The sequence below is a fragment of the Coturnix japonica genome, chromosome 14, assembly GCF_054131305.1.
Source record: "Coturnix japonica strain WE chromosome 14, WE-NBRP24, whole genome shotgun sequence".
NCBI lineage: Eukaryota > Metazoa > Chordata > Aves > Galliformes > Phasianidae > Coturnix > Coturnix japonica.
In genome coordinates, this window is record NC_140676.1 from 16648218 (window position 1) to 16662550 (window position 14333).

Consider the following 14333-nt stretch of genomic DNA (forward strand, 5'->3'; position numbering starts at 1 on the left):
CCGGCAGGGGGCGCTGCCACAGCACAGCACAGCAGGGCGGAAGTGCGTGCGGCGCGGCGGGCGTTGCCATGGAGGAGCTGTGCGCGGCGCTGCAGGGCGGCGTGGCCTTGGCGGCTCCCAACAGCACCGCGGCGCCGCACCCGCGTCTCAGCGCCTATAAAGGGCGCGGGGACCGGCTGGGGCAGGACGAGCGGCGGAGGCGGCTGCTGTGTCTGCAGAGAGAGTGAGATACGGGGGCGGTATGGGCTATGGGGGTGGGCTGAGGGCCGCCGCGTCGCTGGGCCCGGTGACAGCGGGACACTGCGCTTCGTTCCCGCAGGAGGCGGCTGGACTACGTGAACCATGCCCGCAGGTTGGCGGATGGAGACTGGGCTGGAGTGGAGAGCGATGGGGAGGAGGATGGACAGGAGGACATGGAGGTGGATGCCGGCAGGAGGCTGCCCAAGCGCTACGCCAACCAGGTGAGGCCTCAAGGGAGCGTAATGGGGGCCTTCATTAATGGGTCTGCATCCATAAAGTGCTCCTTACCTCCGTATGGGCTGAGAGCTGGGCTGTGCTGCTGTGGGTTGAGCTGAGAGCGGCCTTTCTGTATTTAAAGGGGAGTATAAGGAAGGGGACAGGCTCTGAGTGCCCTGTAGGTGTCCCTGTTTGCTGCTGGAGTGTTGGACTGGGTGGCCTTACATGAAGTCAAGAGTTGATGTGGGGAACAAGGTGCTGGGGTGCCCTGTTGAGCACTATGCTGTGCTCAGAAGCTTAGTTAGCAGCTGGGGAGCAAGAGAAGACATCAAGGGGAAGAACATGGTACACAGCTGAGCTGAAGGCAGGTGGGTGTTGTGATATGAGGCAGTGAGCAGTGCAGGTTGCTTGAAGGACACTGTGGCTGTAGAAGCTGAGTCTAAAGTGTCCAGCTTTGAGTTTCCCATAGCTGTAGGAGGGATGTCACTAACTGCTTTTTCTTGTTTTCTGCCCAGCTGATGCTCTCGGAGTGGCTGGTCGATGTCCCCGCGGATCTGGAGCAGGAGTGGGTTGTGGTGGTGTGTCCTGTTGGGAAGAGGGCGCTGGTGGTGGCCTCCAGGGTAAGAGACAGCAGCAGAAATATCTTAGAACCCAGCAAGGGAGCCGTGCCTGGGTTCTGTGTTCTTACTGTGCCCACTGACAACACAAGGCTGCCCTGTGAGCTGCAGGTATTTGTGTGCTAAGAGCTGTGGCAGCCTCTGGGGGCAGCCTGCACTTTGGCACCTTGGGTGCCGTCTCAGCTGTGATAGGAGAGCGGTGAGCATGTTCATGACGTTTCTTTGTCGCCTGTTTTCTTGCAGGGTTCCACAGCAGCTTATACCAAGAGTGGCTTCTGTGTCAACAGGTTCCCATCCCTGCTGCCAGGGGGAAACAGGCACAATACGACGAGTGAGAAAGGTAACATTCTGAGAAGGCTTTTGAGAGAGGTAGAAGAGAACCACTGGCTTTTACGTGGGAGCTTGTGCCCACCACAGATACAGTGGTGCTCCTTTGGGCCTTAGGGTTGTGCCCCTTGTTTGGTGGCAGGGCTTGGTAAGCTTCAGGATGCTCATGTATTTCTGTGGACAAATAGACAATCTCAGATAACATTTCTTCTAGTTATCTGCCTGGCTGGTTGGTGCTCTTAAACCTCAGCATCTTCTCTCCGTAACAGAGTTGCTTATGGCGTAATCTTTATTAATACCAGGTTCAGTTGCTTTGCTCCCTTTGAGGAGGTGTTTCTGCATTTCCTGAAATATACTTTTGCTTGATGTGGCTTTGGGTGGTAACTTCGGAGCCTCGTTGGATTCTTTTGAGCTAAAAGCATTTTGTGGTCACAACCCCTATTAGCAGAAGGGATTCTCTTTACACCTCTTGGCCCTACATCTTTGCTAGAGCTTAATGCAGGAGAGATTTGATCTGGCACTTGCCCAGTGGGTTGGGCAGCGTGAGGAATGCATCTGGGCCTCCTTTTGCTTGTGTGTGCAGTGTACTGTATCTTGGACTGCATCTACAATGAAGCAGAGCAGACGTACTACATCCTCGATGTGATGTGCTGGAGGGGACACCCTGTTTACGACTGCCAGGTACTGAATCTTTCCCATCTGCCTTCTCATGTGCTCTCTGTCCTGGGAGCTGCTTTGCAGCTGGAGCTGATCACAGCCCGATGTGCAGCAGCTTGGATATTTAATCTCTGCAGCAGCAGCTCTGTCTCTTAAAGTCTAGTGACTGTAGAAATCTGGGGGGGTTATTTGGGGATGTAGCAAAGGCTGGCATGTCAGTTGGTTCTGCAGCTTGTAAGTCTCCTGTGCGAGTGCAAAGGAATGGAGGTACAGGTCTGAGCTGCAGCCCCACGGGTGCTGATGGTGGATAATAATTCAGCTTCTGTCTCCTTTCTCAGACCGACTTCAGATTCTTCTGGCTCTCCTCAAAAATCCAAGAGGAGGAAGGGCTGGGAGAGAAAAGCAGGATTAATCCAGTAAGTTCTTTTGTACTAGGAGGAGGGTGGTGGGGAGGGTAAGCTCTCCTGTTCAGCAGGCTTCAGCACTTTTGTTCACAGGCGGAAGCTTTGTGTACTTGTGATGAAATGGGCTGACATGTTCAGGATGTAAATAGAACCACTGAATATTGTAAATGAATGTGGGTTTTTTCTTTCCAGCCAAAGTGCTGAGGGAGATCACGCTGCAGGGTATCAGCTAACTTCCACACTGTTTTTAGCTTTCGCTTGGAATGGAAAACCAATGTGGTTTCTACAGGGCCTGAATTGATTGGCAGCCTGATTACAATGGGAATTATCTGTTGGTAGTCTCATGGGCTCACAAAGCAGGGGTAAAAGACCATGAAGTTTTAGCCTTGTCTCCTGCTTGAGCCAGTCTCTGAAGTTGTAGGGGTGGATGCTGCGTTGCCCCCTGAAGCCCCTATTGAGCAAGGATAATAGTATTGAAGTCTTTGAAGTTTTTTGTGGAGGTCAGACCTGGCACCCACAGCAGCTTAGAAAGTGATTTTGGGGAACATAAGGGGATTTGTCAGCCTGGTTTATGGAGTGTGTCTTGTGAGGCGGAATGTGATTGCTGTGTGGCCACCCATGTGTGCTCAGGCACAGCAAGCTGAGCAGCTCCTGAGTGTGGAACAGATTCATCATTAATGGGGATGAAGGCTCCTGTGCCAGCAGCGGAGATATCTGTGCTTGGAGTACATCCTGTTCTGACTCCAACGAGAATATCCAGAAGACAGCTACCTAATGAAGTGGGGCTGGGGAGTCGTTTCAGCTTTCATTTCCTAGGTGGAAAGGTTTGCTTGGCTGAGCCAGCAGCCTGGAGCAGACATCTGTCTGCTTTGCATCCTGCTCAGAGGTCATCACTTTCTATTTCGGTTAAAAGAGCATCTCAGGGTCAGCTCCCCTGAAAAGTCCTTCCTGCAGCCTTAGATGCTTGAGTCCCTGCTGTGTGTATCTCTAACAAGATGCCAGAGGGGTCATTTGGAACTGGGATGGCCTAAATGTAAAATACCTGAAATAGATTGTTCTGGGCACTCTGTTTTCTGTGCTGTCTGGACATGGCTGTAACAAGCTTCAGGTTTTCCTTGTGAGCGTTCCTTTCTATTACTGGGAGGAGATCTGTAAAGCATTCTAACCCTGTTCCTGTCCACTCTGAAGGTTGAGCTGACTTCTATAAGTTTTCATGCAGGTATTTCCTGTCACTTCAGTGTGATATGATTGGCATCAGGGAATGACTTGGTCCTGTCACTTTGATTTCCCCGCCCAGGGTTTGCTTGGCAATTGCTGTTAGAATCATAGCAGAGATCTGCCCTTCCCAGCAGACATCAGGGTTGGCCTGTTCCTCCATTGAGCCCATCTGTGCTTTTGGACCCCTGGTAACCTGCGACAGGAAGGCCAACAGTTTAATGATGTGCTCTGTACCTGAGACCTCCTGTCTGGTTACTTTGTCTACCTGTTATTCATCCTGTTGTTCATGTAAGATTTTGTACTGAGGGAAGGAACAATCCACTGAACTGGAGGTGGTTAAAGAGGGAGCCAAGTTTGAAGCCATGTCATTTTCTCTCTTCTAACCCTCTTTTGTTCCCTCAGTACAAGTTCGTGGGCCTGCAGAACTTCCCCTCTACCTCGGAGAGCCTGTGTGAGGTGCTGACAACAAACTTCCCCTTTGAGGTGAGAACACGCAGTCAAGCTGGTCAGTGAGAGTTAAACCATAGTGTTACCTGTGCTTGGATTGTCCTCGCTGCCTGAGGGGGTTGCTGATGCAGATTGTCTCCAGAAGCAGCAGAACTTACATTTATGTGGAAGTATGATGGGCAGCTGATCTCTTCAGAGTTGAAGCTGGTACTACATGCTGCCATACTGTACTCAGTTACGTGATGGGGTTTCTTGAGAGGTCTGCGAGGTAGGCAGGCTGGTGTCTGACATCTGCCACAGGCTCTGTGTCTCCCTAGTCTAGATGCTGCCATCTGCCACAGGCTCTGTGTCTCCCTAGTCTAGATGCTGCCATCTGTCTGCACGGCATCCAGCTGTCCTACCTCTCCTGAGGAGGAAACAGAGCAGTGTGTTTAAACTCATAGCAGTTTCTGCAGGGTTCGGGTAACAGTGATGAGCAGCTGAGACATGCTAGGGCAAATGGCTGCAGCACAAATGGCTGGGATGGGTTCTGATGGGTCTGTCCTGCTGCTGCTAATGGATCTCTCTGGGGGAGGAGTGAGGGGATGGGAATGGTGTGAGCTTTGTTTTCTGCTTCTGGTCCAGCACCAGCAGCCTCCTGCCTCTGGGTCCTGCTGACAGAGGTGGACATTCCCCCAGTGAGAGCAGCTGAGCAGGACTATGCATTTGCTCTTCCAGCTGTAGGAGCAGTGCTGCTCAGCCTCTCTGACCTGTGGGAGGAAGGGCAGGACAGGCAGTAGTGTGCCAGGCAGTTGCTGTGTGTGGCTGCAAGCAGTGAGTCAGAAGTCCCAGTGCAAACTGCTCAGCAGCTTTTGGTCGCTACCTTGGCTTACCTGGCACTGAAACAGAAGACGATGGGGAAGCCAAAAACCACATTGATTCAAGTGTGCCTCTTGTGCTCTCCTGGCCCCGGTTAGTGATTAGTGGAAGTGCAGGCTTAAGCTTAGAGGAGGCTGATTTGGCTGTGAGGGCTGACTTTTTTCTTCTGCTCCTTAAAGCCAGGGCAGTCACCAGAGGAAGTCCAAGTGCCAGCAGTGGGCTGGCCATGCCAGATCCTACTCTGAGCACAGGTAGGTGAGTGATAGCTGAAGGAAACCTGGGATGCTTTTTTGACTTGCTCAATGATAATGCCTGCCTTTGCCTCTCCTGAGGAAAGCTTTATGACTTCCTGAGGCCTTTACTCTGTGACAAAAGGCTGAAGAGCATCCTGACTTATGGAGAGAGGCCCCTGTGGATCGCAGGGGGTACTGCAGGAGCTGGGCAGATGCTCCTTGTGCTCCAGCTGTGTTTGTCCCCAGGTCAGTGTGTCAGGGCACGACCCCAGCAAGAAGAGAAACGCGGTGTAGTTTGGCACAAAGCCCCACAGAAACCACGTTGCTGCGTTTCCAGGAATGAAGCTCACCACCATGTGCCACAAGAGGGAGCCCGAGAAATCCCCATCAATAGCTGCCAGCAACGGGGCAGCCAGAATCGAACTTACAGGAGGCAAAAATGCAGCTCATGCAGTGTTATAGGTATCTCCTTATGCCTGGTCCCAGCATCCTGGGATGAACCACTCTAAGCAAGTGTGTTCAGCTGACTGGCACTGGAGGGGCTGTGCAGGCCCAGAAGGTTGTGGTGTGGTGCCACAGAGCCTGGCTCCCCTCCTCAAGTCTTCTTTGACATGAGGAGAGAGAGAATCTTTGCACTTCAGATACCCAGCCAGTTTCACAAGCTCATGCTGTTTACTGGGCTGGTTTCCTGTTTCCCCAGGACAGGAATCCCCCTTCGCTGGAATGATTTTGCAAGCTCTTCACAGTGACCAAAAATCATGGACTTCAGTAGTGCAGTAGGCAGCATGGCCCTGCAGGGAGCTAGTGGCCAGCAGCAGAGATGGACATGTGCCTGCTCTGTTCTCGGCCATGCCTTTACTCCATATGATGTAGGTGCTGCTCTCCTGGGGGCTGCAACTGCATGAGGAGCCCAGGAGCATTTGGGGCCACTTGTGGCAGCCCAAAGTGGGCTCTTCTCATCTGTTCTGCCCGCTCAGCCCCTCTTATTCATGGGTAAATAGCCTTTAAGAGCCTGCGAGGCCGAGTTAAATGAGCACCGCCTCCAATGCCGGTCGATCTGCAGCAGGATCTGACCTTGCAGAGTGCTCCCCTGGGAAGCACAGGAAAAAAGAGGGCAGGGGGAGGATGGGGGGGTGGGAGAAATACTTGAGCGTGGTGGGGAAGTGCAGAAAATGTCAGTCCACTGCAATACTGCCCAGTGTGGAAATAGTAGCACAAAGAGTTGGGGTCTGAACCTTCAAAGTTCTGAGTGCCCTTAACTGTCATCGATCGCTGGAGAAGTTCTCTCTTGGGAAACATTAAGAATTGCTTTTGCATAAGCAAGCTGAAGAGAGCTGTAGCAGTGTTAGGAAGCCGAGTTCCTTGGCGTCACACGCTCTGACTAATTACTCTCCAAATGCATTATTTAAAATAACCCTAATCCAGTAAAATGCTCTTTTTGTGCACTGCTTTGTTCAGAAGCTGGATGGCTTTTCTGCAGAATGGGATCATAGCAACCAGAGGAGGAGTGCTGGTCCCTGCTGACATCAGTCTAAATCTGTTTGCCTTGGGTGACTTAAAGCCATCCAGCAGTCGCTGGACCCGTGCTGATCATTCAGGACAGGAGCTCTGCAGGTTTCCTCTTTCCCTTCTGCTTGAGGATCAGAGGTGTCTGAGAAGCAGCGATGTGACCCAGTGCTCCCTCATTCACCTGCAGCATCTTCTCACCTGCTGTCTCTCCTTCCTGCAGGTGGATGGACTTCTCTTCTACCACAAGCAGACCCACTACACCCCCGGCAGCACCCCGCTGGTGGGCTGGCTGCGGCCATACATGGTACCTGACATCCTGGGGCTCGCTGTGCCCCTCACGCCGCTCACTGCCAAACCAGACTACGCTGGGCGCCAGCTCCAGCAGATCATAGAGAGCAAGAAGAGTAAAAAGCTGGCATCAGGCAAGGCTCAGCTGAGCACCGAGGCAGCTGCTAGGAATGGACATTACGAGCTGGAACACTTGTCCACCCCTCAGCCAGCTAATTCTGCACAGGGCCAAGAGGAAGCAGGGAGTCAGATGGAGAATTAGGAGCATGCTAAAGGTCCTCTGCTTCTCACTGTGACTCACGCTTCCCAAGAGGTGGGCAAAGGTAATGATTATAGGATAACTTTGTTTAAAGGGCACGAAAATGGAGTGTGTTGCTCCACGTGCTACTAGGTGTTGGGTTTTTTTTGCCCTTAACAGGGCTCTCTGGCTTGCTGCAGAGGTGATTCTGCAGTGTGAAGTCAGGCTCAAGCTGCAGGCTCCCGTTTCAGCCCCTGCTGCCTGGCCTGGCTGCCATGCTCCTGCTGGGAGAGGTGCTCAGGGTGGGAGGCTCAGGCCTGAAGCCTTCTCTATGGAAGTTATTTTGCAGTCAATCTGCTTCTAGTAAGGAAAGTTTGCAGCAGGCTTTGGTAACTCCCCAGGCAGGGCTTTCCATGCCCACATGCTACTAAGAAATGTGATTTCCTTGCCTTCCAGCCCAGCTCTGTGTGAGCCCACAGCCTGTGTGCTGGGCTGCTCTCTGCAGGGGGGGAGGAAGGAATGATTGTGTTCTCCAAAGGTTGCCATTGATTGTGCCAAATAAAAGGCTTCTCAGAAATACAAATCCTCCAGCACCTTCCTGCTACCTCAGGGGCAATGCAGGCTGTGCCTCCCAGCAAGGGATTAACAGCCTGGTGTGCGGCACTGTGAAGGGTTTGGTTCCTCCCAATACATGGAGGAGCTCTGGCCCCTATGTCTTGCTCCCCTTGCAGGCAGGACCACCGCATCCCCCTGTGGTTATTTCACCAAAGAAGAGCCCATTATGCCCACTGACCCAGCATTGTTTTTCACGGGGAGGTTAAGAAGCTGAAGCGAAGCCCCTGGAGACACGGAGCTGGATTACCAGGCAAAAACGTGGCTCTGGGGCTCTCCTCCCAGTGCCTGCGGAGCAGGGCTGCGCCCAGGAGGAGGAAAGCAGAGCTGGTGCGTGCAGATAGCGGCAGCACTCGGGTTCTGCCCTCACTCACGCCCTTGTTTTTCTTTCTCCCTTAGAAAACGCTCCGTTTAATACCACGTACAGGGACTGCTTCCACCGCCTGACCCCGGTGTTGTACCTGCGGGCAGCGGGAGCCGTCAGCGCTGCGGTGGGCGCTCAATGGGAGCCGGCCCACCCCGCTGTGCTCCGTATGGAGGAGGAGGCGGCACCCCGGCCCCGGGGCTGGTTCTGCTGCCGGGCATCCCTCGGGATGAACCGCAGCTCGGGTTGCAGCCCCGTTCGGCCATCTGCCGACGTGACGGGCTGCGGGCTCCGCTCGATGGCCGACAGCACGCTGATGGTTCCCGTTCCTAAAGCAGCCCCCGGGCCGGAGAGAAAGAAGGGCGAAGAGGAAGCGTGCGTTAGGAGCGGGGCTGTGGGGTGGAGGTCAGCCCCACAACGCTGCCACCGCGCTCGGGGCAGGGGCCGAGCCGCTTCTCTCTGCCCTTTCTTCCATTTTCTGCGAGTTAGGTGCAAACCCTCCGGCTGCGGGCGAGCTGCCAACGCGCTGCTCCTCGGCCGAACAAAATGTCCCCGGCTGCGGAGCGCGGACCCCCGGCCCTGGGACGGCCCAACCCTCCCCCCAACCGGGGCGGTGCCACCCATCCCGAGCGGGTCCGGCTGGTCGCTACCCGGGTGGCAGAGCCCGGGACCGGCAGCCCCCGCCCCGCCGCGCTTCCTGCCCGCCCCTCCCTCCGCCGTCGGGCCGGGCGCAGGGGAGGGGGCTGCGGGCGCTTCCTGCCACCGCCCCCGCGGGGCAGCGCCGGGCGGAGCGGAGCGGGGCGGGGAGCGGCGGCGGCCCAACCCCCAGCCGAGCGGCGCTTCCCGGGGCGAGCGGAACTTCCCGGCGCTTTGCGATCCTTACGGCGTTTTGTTGGTTTTTTTTTTTTTCCCTTTTCTTCCTATTTTTTTGTTTTCATTTGAATATTTTCATTTGCGTTTCGTTCTCGTTTTCTTTCTTTCTTTCTCTTTTTTCAATCTCATTTTCTCCTTTCCTTTCTTATTCCGTTTCCATTCCTCTCTCCATCTATATCCCATCTCCTCCATTCCCTTCCCATCCTCTCTTCCCTCCCCGCTCACGGTCGCGGACACCCCGGGGCGGAGCCGCCGCCGCCGTCTCCGAGCGGCCGCCAGGGAGGGGCGGGTGCCCGCAGTGCCGCCGCTCCGGGGATGGGCTCCGCCGCTTAGCACGGCCCGCACGGCCCGGCCGCAGCATGGCCGCGGAGCTGAGCGCCGAGGAGGAGCAGGTACGTGCCGGCCGAGCTGCGAGCACCGGGCGGCGGACGGCTTTGCTCCCCCCTGCATCCACGCAGCCTCCGTCTGCCCCTTATCCGCTCCATCCGCACGCCCCCCCACCCATCCCCGTTCCTTTCCGTTACGCATCCCCTCTGCTTCATCATCTCCATCCCCGGCTCTCCCGCAGGCTCTACCCCGCCGCCGTAACGGAGCCGCCGCCCCCCTTGGTGCCCGTGGGGCTGTGCGGGGCTGTGTGCACGCTCTTCCCACGCCCCGCACCTCCCGTGACGTCCCGGCTTCCTCCCCGGCCGTGCGTCACCGCGGGAGGATGTTGCTGGGCTCGGGAGCGGGGCTGGCAGCCCAGCATCGCCCTGGGATGTGCGGGTGGGAAGGGGGGCTGTCCCACAGCTCGGGGATCTGGGACGCAGCAGTGACGCAGGGCTTTGCTTCCTTTCCTCTGCCCGCTTTATCTCTAGAAGGTGGGCAGGTACATCACATTTCGGGGCGCATCTGGTGCTGGCCCATCTGACATCGCTTTGGGTCGAGCCAAGTGCCAGCCTTGTTCTGCCACCTAGTTCTTCCCCCCCATTAAATTGCCTTTGGGGAGTCCGGGGGATGCTAATAGGAATGTCCTTGTGTCCTGCAGGCCACCAAGCAGTTCCTGGAAGAGATCAACAAGTGGACGGGCCAGTACAATGTGTCCCCGCTCTCCTGGAACGTGGCCGTCAAGTTCCTCATGGCCCGCAAGTTCGACGTCCTACGGGCCATTGAGCTCTTCCACTCCTACCGCGTATGTCAAGGGGGTTTGTGGGCTCACACATCCCTGTGTGTCATACTGGGGGTCACACTGTGTTCCCACTGCAGGAGACGCGGCTCAAGGAGGGCATCGTGAAGCTGAAGCCTCACGAAGAGCCGCTGCGTTCAGAGCTGCTCAGTGGGAAGTTCACCATCCTGGTAGGTGCATGGGGTGGCAGTGCACAGTGTGGTGCTGCCTACAGTCATGCCATGACCTTGCTTTCCTCCTGCAGAGCGTTCGGGACCCTTCAGGGGCATCCATTGCCCTGTTCACGGCCAAGCTGCACCACCCCAGCCGCAGTGTGCAGCATGTGGTGCTCCAGGCGCTCTTCTACCTGCTGGACAGGGCCGTGGAGAGGTGAGCTCTGTGTTCTGCCACTGCCTTGTGTTCTGGATGCTGCTTTGTTGTTGCTCGCAGCCCAAGCTCTGTTAGTTCAAGTAGCCTATAAGCAGCAGCTCGCCCTATGTTTGCATGCCAAGGATTGATGACAGCCCGTTTAGAAGCCTTCCAGGCATGGCAAAAATCAGTGGCATCCTTAAGGCGTCCGCATGTGCCTCGTGTTACTGTGCCGGGGATCTCCGGCCCTTGGAAAGCCCCGGCCGTGGGAGCCCTGCTGGAACACTGAGCCCAGTCACCCCGTTCCTATGGCTGGGCTTTGTCTGTGGGCTGACACCATGTACCTGGGATGGGCTCAGGGTGGGGGAGAGGCAGCTTCGGGCTCTTCATCTCACTGGGAACACAGAGGAGACTCTTCTGGGGTCACTGAGGGTGCGTCCATGATCTTGGAGTGGTGCTGCTTTTTCCCCCTGCCCAGTTTCGAGACACAGAGGAATGGGCTGGTGTTCATCTACGACATGGCGGGCTCGCAATACACCAACTTCGAGCTGGACCTCAGCAAAAAGATCCTCAACCTGCTGAAGGTAACGACGGCAGGGATGGGATGGGGCAGGATGATGGGATGGGGGGGGATGCAGGAGGTTGGGTGCCATCCACAGCCCCTCGGGGGGAGGCTCAGGCACTGGGAGGGGATCAGCTGTCCCCACGCGCTGGATTCCTCACACAGCTGCTGGCAGCTCTTTCATGAAAACAGATGCAAATTATTTTTTAATGGTGCTGGCATTTCGTGCCTCCTCCCTTCTCCGGAAAAATAGCTCCCAGTAAATAGCAGCTGGGGCTCAAAGCCCTGCTCCCGCCCTCACCGCTGCCTCATCAAGCCCAGCCCTCTGCTGGCCACATGGAAATCGATGTGGACTGGAGCATGGACTGTGCTGGGAGCTGCTTTGCTCCAGGACCCTGCGGTTGTCATTGCTGTGGGGCCACGCTGGGTGTGGGTTAGTCCTGCAGCGTGGAGCCGAGCCGTCCCTGAGCCCTCGCTGTCCACAGGGCGCTTTCCCAGCGAGGCTGAAGAAGGTGTTCATCGTGGGAGCACCCATGTGGTTCCGCGTGCCCTACTCCATCATCAGCCTGCTGCTGAAGGAGAAGCTGCGTGAGAGGGTGAGTGTGGGGGCTGCAGGCTCCTGGGGGCTGGCAGCTTTAAAAGGGAAAGAAAACGAGCCACGTGGGAGAAGATAAACTTGGTTGCTGCTTGGAACAATATGCCCGAAGATCTCTGCTGCTTGAGCTGAGGAGAGCCCTCCTGCCGGCTGAGCTGAGTGCCCATGCCTGTCCTCTGCAGGTGCAGATGGTGAAGATGTCGGAGCTGAAGGAGCATTTGCCCCGCGAGTGCCTTCCCGAGACCCTCGGCGGCTGCCTCAAGCTGGACCCGCTCAGCTGGAACTGCCGCTTCCTACCGCAGCAGAACGGGCACCCCGACCCCTTGGATGAGCTTATCCTGGTGCCACTGGTGACCCCTCGTGACAACGGCTCGCTCCACGTGCCCGGCCCCAAGGCTCTCACCCCGCAGGAGCTGCTGGAGCACGTCAGCCGCAAGCAGAAGCGCGGTATCTATGAGGAGTATGAGGACATCCGGCGCCGGAGCCCGGCCGGGACCTTCGTCTGCTCCTTGTGAGTTGAATGGGGTGGGAGGGGCAGCGGGAAACTGGTGCACGCTGCTCCCGGGACTGCAGCCAGGTGATGGCAGCAGAGCCCCGGGCATTGCCTTGGGATGCCCTGCTGCCCTGCCCTGTCTCTGCCCCAGGGCGCCCTACAACCAGGAGAAGAACCGTTATGGGGACGTGCCCTGCTTGGACCAGACCCGCGTGAAGCTGGCCAGGCCCTATAGCCGCCCTGAGGTGAGCCCCCATTGCATTCCACCAGCCCATCCCTGACGCCCAGTATCTGGGTTCTCACTCGCTTTGCTTGCTTGGAGCTGAGCCCAGGGGTCATGCTGAAGCCATTCCTGTGGTACACTCATGCCGTGTCATTGTCCGCAGCTGACCGACTACATCAACGCCAGCTTCATGGATGGCTACAAGCAGAGGAACGCGTACATTGGGACACAAGGTAAGGGCTGTGTGTTCACACAAACATAGCATGGCCTGGGTTGAAAAGGACTGTAATGATCACCTAGTTTCAGCCCCACCGCTATGTGCAGGGTTGCCAACCAGCAGCCCAGGCTGCCCAGAGCCACATCCAGCCTGGCCTTGAATGCCTGCAGGGATGGGGCATCCACAGCCTCCTTGGGCAACCTGTTCCAGTGCATCACCACCCTCTGGGTGGTTCTCACATCCATGGATGCCCAGGGGCTGCCTGTCCTGCCCAGCCCCACTGAGTGACAGCAGGCTGTCCCTGCAGGGCCCCTGGAGAACACCTATGGTGACTTCTGGCGCATGGTGTGGGAGCAGAACGTCCTGGTGATTGTGATGACGACTCGGTGAGTGCCCTGGGTGGCAAAATGAAGTGGTTTTGCTATTGGATCAGCTGCTGTCACAGCCAGAGAGCAGCTGATGGGACACAGGGCACCACACGATGCTGGCAGGGAAGAACATTATCCCCGTGTCACCTTGTCTCATCCGCAGGCTGGAGGAGGGGGGCAGGAGGAAGTGCGGCCAGTACTGGCCCCTGGAGAAGGATTTCCAGATGCGCTTTGGGGCGCTGACCATCACCAACCTGGGCGTGGAGAACCTCAGCCATTACAAGAAAACCATCTTAGAGCTCCACAGTGCCGAGGTGTGTGCTAAGGTTATGTGCTAAGGTTGTGGCGGGGCTATCCCATCCCACTGACCACCCCACTCACCCTTAGGGCAAGGAGCGGCGGTTGCTCTCTCACTTCCAATACCTGAGCTGGCCGGATTACGGCGTGCCCTCATCGGCAGCAACACTCATTGACTTCTTGGGGGCTGTGAAGCAGCAGCAGCGTGTGGCTGTCAGTGCGTTGGGACCACGCTTCAAGGGGCACCCGGGGGGTCCTCCGCTTGTGGTCCACTGCAGCGCCGGCATCGGCAGGACGGGTAAGGAGTCCAGCACAGTCCAGCACAGGGGGGGTGTTGCATTGCATTGTGTTGGCTGAGCGTTGCTTGCCTTCATCCCCAGGTACTTTGTGTGCGTTGGACATCTGCCTATCGCAGCTGCAGGATGTGGGTACTCTGGACATCCAGCAGACGGTGCAGCGGATGAGGACACAGAGAGCATTCAGCATCCAGACCCCGGAGCAGTATTACTTCTGCTATAGCGCAGTGCTGGAGCACGCCCAGCGCCGCGGCCTGCTGCCTGCCGCCCACAAGGGCTCGGCCGGGCACTGACACAGCCCTGCCAGCTGGGAACTGTGCCTTAACTTCAAGCAAGCCGGGGCAGGAGGGACAAAAAGAAAAGGAGGGGGGGTGGGTTGGGATGGTTTATTTTCTTATGATTTTTATTCCTTTTTGGTCTGTTTGTTCGTTTCTCGGTGGGACCATCTAGACTGTACGCAGAACAGCCCTGAAGGATGGGGGGGGGGGGGTTGTGTTCCCAGCGCAAGCTGCTGCATCGGGAACTTTATACTGTAATAAGCTCTTGGAATGTGTATATTCTTATTTTTTTATAATCCCGGAGCGTGGGGGAGGAGCTTTTTGGGGGTGTTTTTGTTGGTTTTTTTTTTCCCCTGTGGTATTTAACATTAAGCGAGCAAACCGAAGAGC

The 14333-nt window shown here is 56.5% G+C and overlaps 2 protein-coding genes across 3 annotated transcripts; both read left to right on the forward strand.

Moving 5' to 3' along the window:
- Positions 1–48: 48 nt before the first annotated feature.
- Positions 49–7835, forward strand: SNUPN (snurportin 1). Of its 2 annotated transcripts, none has more exons than XM_085515896.1 (8): positions 49–223; positions 320–461; positions 972–1184; positions 1317–1413; positions 1984–2081; positions 2396–2473; positions 4082–4162; positions 6947–7835. In XM_085515896.1, exons 1-8 carry the CDS (start codon positions 69–71, stop codon positions 7274–7276), a joined length of 1194 nt encoding a protein of 397 aa, XP_085372022.1. In that variant the 5' UTR covers positions 49–68; the 3' UTR covers positions 7277–7835. The 2 variants fall into 2 exon arrangements, with proteins under 2 accessions (XP_085372022.1, XP_015728165.1); XM_015872679.3 differs by having other exon boundaries at positions 972–1076.
- Positions 7836–9021: 1186 nt separating this feature from the next.
- Positions 9022–14329, forward strand: PTPN9 (protein tyrosine phosphatase non-receptor type 9). Its single transcript, XM_015872676.3, has 13 exons — positions 9022–9493; positions 10129–10272; positions 10347–10436; positions 10511–10635; positions 11093–11198; positions 11662–11772; positions 11954–12282; positions 12416–12509; positions 12651–12720; positions 13012–13090; positions 13236–13386; positions 13460–13667; positions 13750–14329. The coding sequence occupies exons 1-13, from the start codon at positions 9461–9463 to the stop codon at positions 13956–13958; spliced, it is 1749 nt and encodes a 582-aa protein (XP_015728162.2). The 5' UTR covers positions 9022–9460; the 3' UTR covers positions 13959–14329.
- Positions 14330–14333: the final 4 nt, after the last annotated feature.

Coding starts and splice junctions, on each gene's coding strand:
- SNUPN (XM_085515896.1), top strand. CDS start 69: ATGGAGGAGCTGTGCGCGGCGCTGCAGGGCGGCGTGGCCTTGGCGGCT. Junction 224..319: donor CTGCTGTGTCTGCAGAGAGA/GTGAGATACGGG, acceptor TCGTTCCCGCAG/GAGGCGGCTGGACTACGTGA. Junction 4,163..6,946: donor CAACAAACTTCCCCTTTGAG/GTGAGAACACGC, acceptor TCCTTCCTGCAG/GTGGATGGACTTCTCTTCTA.
- PTPN9 (XM_015872676.3), top strand. CDS start 9,461: ATGGCCGCGGAGCTGAGCGCCGAGGAGGAGCAG. Junction 9,494..10,128: donor TGAGCGCCGAGGAGGAGCAG/GTACGTGCCGGC, acceptor TGTGTCCTGCAG/GCCACCAAGCAGTTCCTGGA. Junction 12,283..12,415: donor GGGACCTTCGTCTGCTCCTT/GTGAGTTGAATG, acceptor TCTCTGCCCCAG/GGCGCCCTACAACCAGGAGA.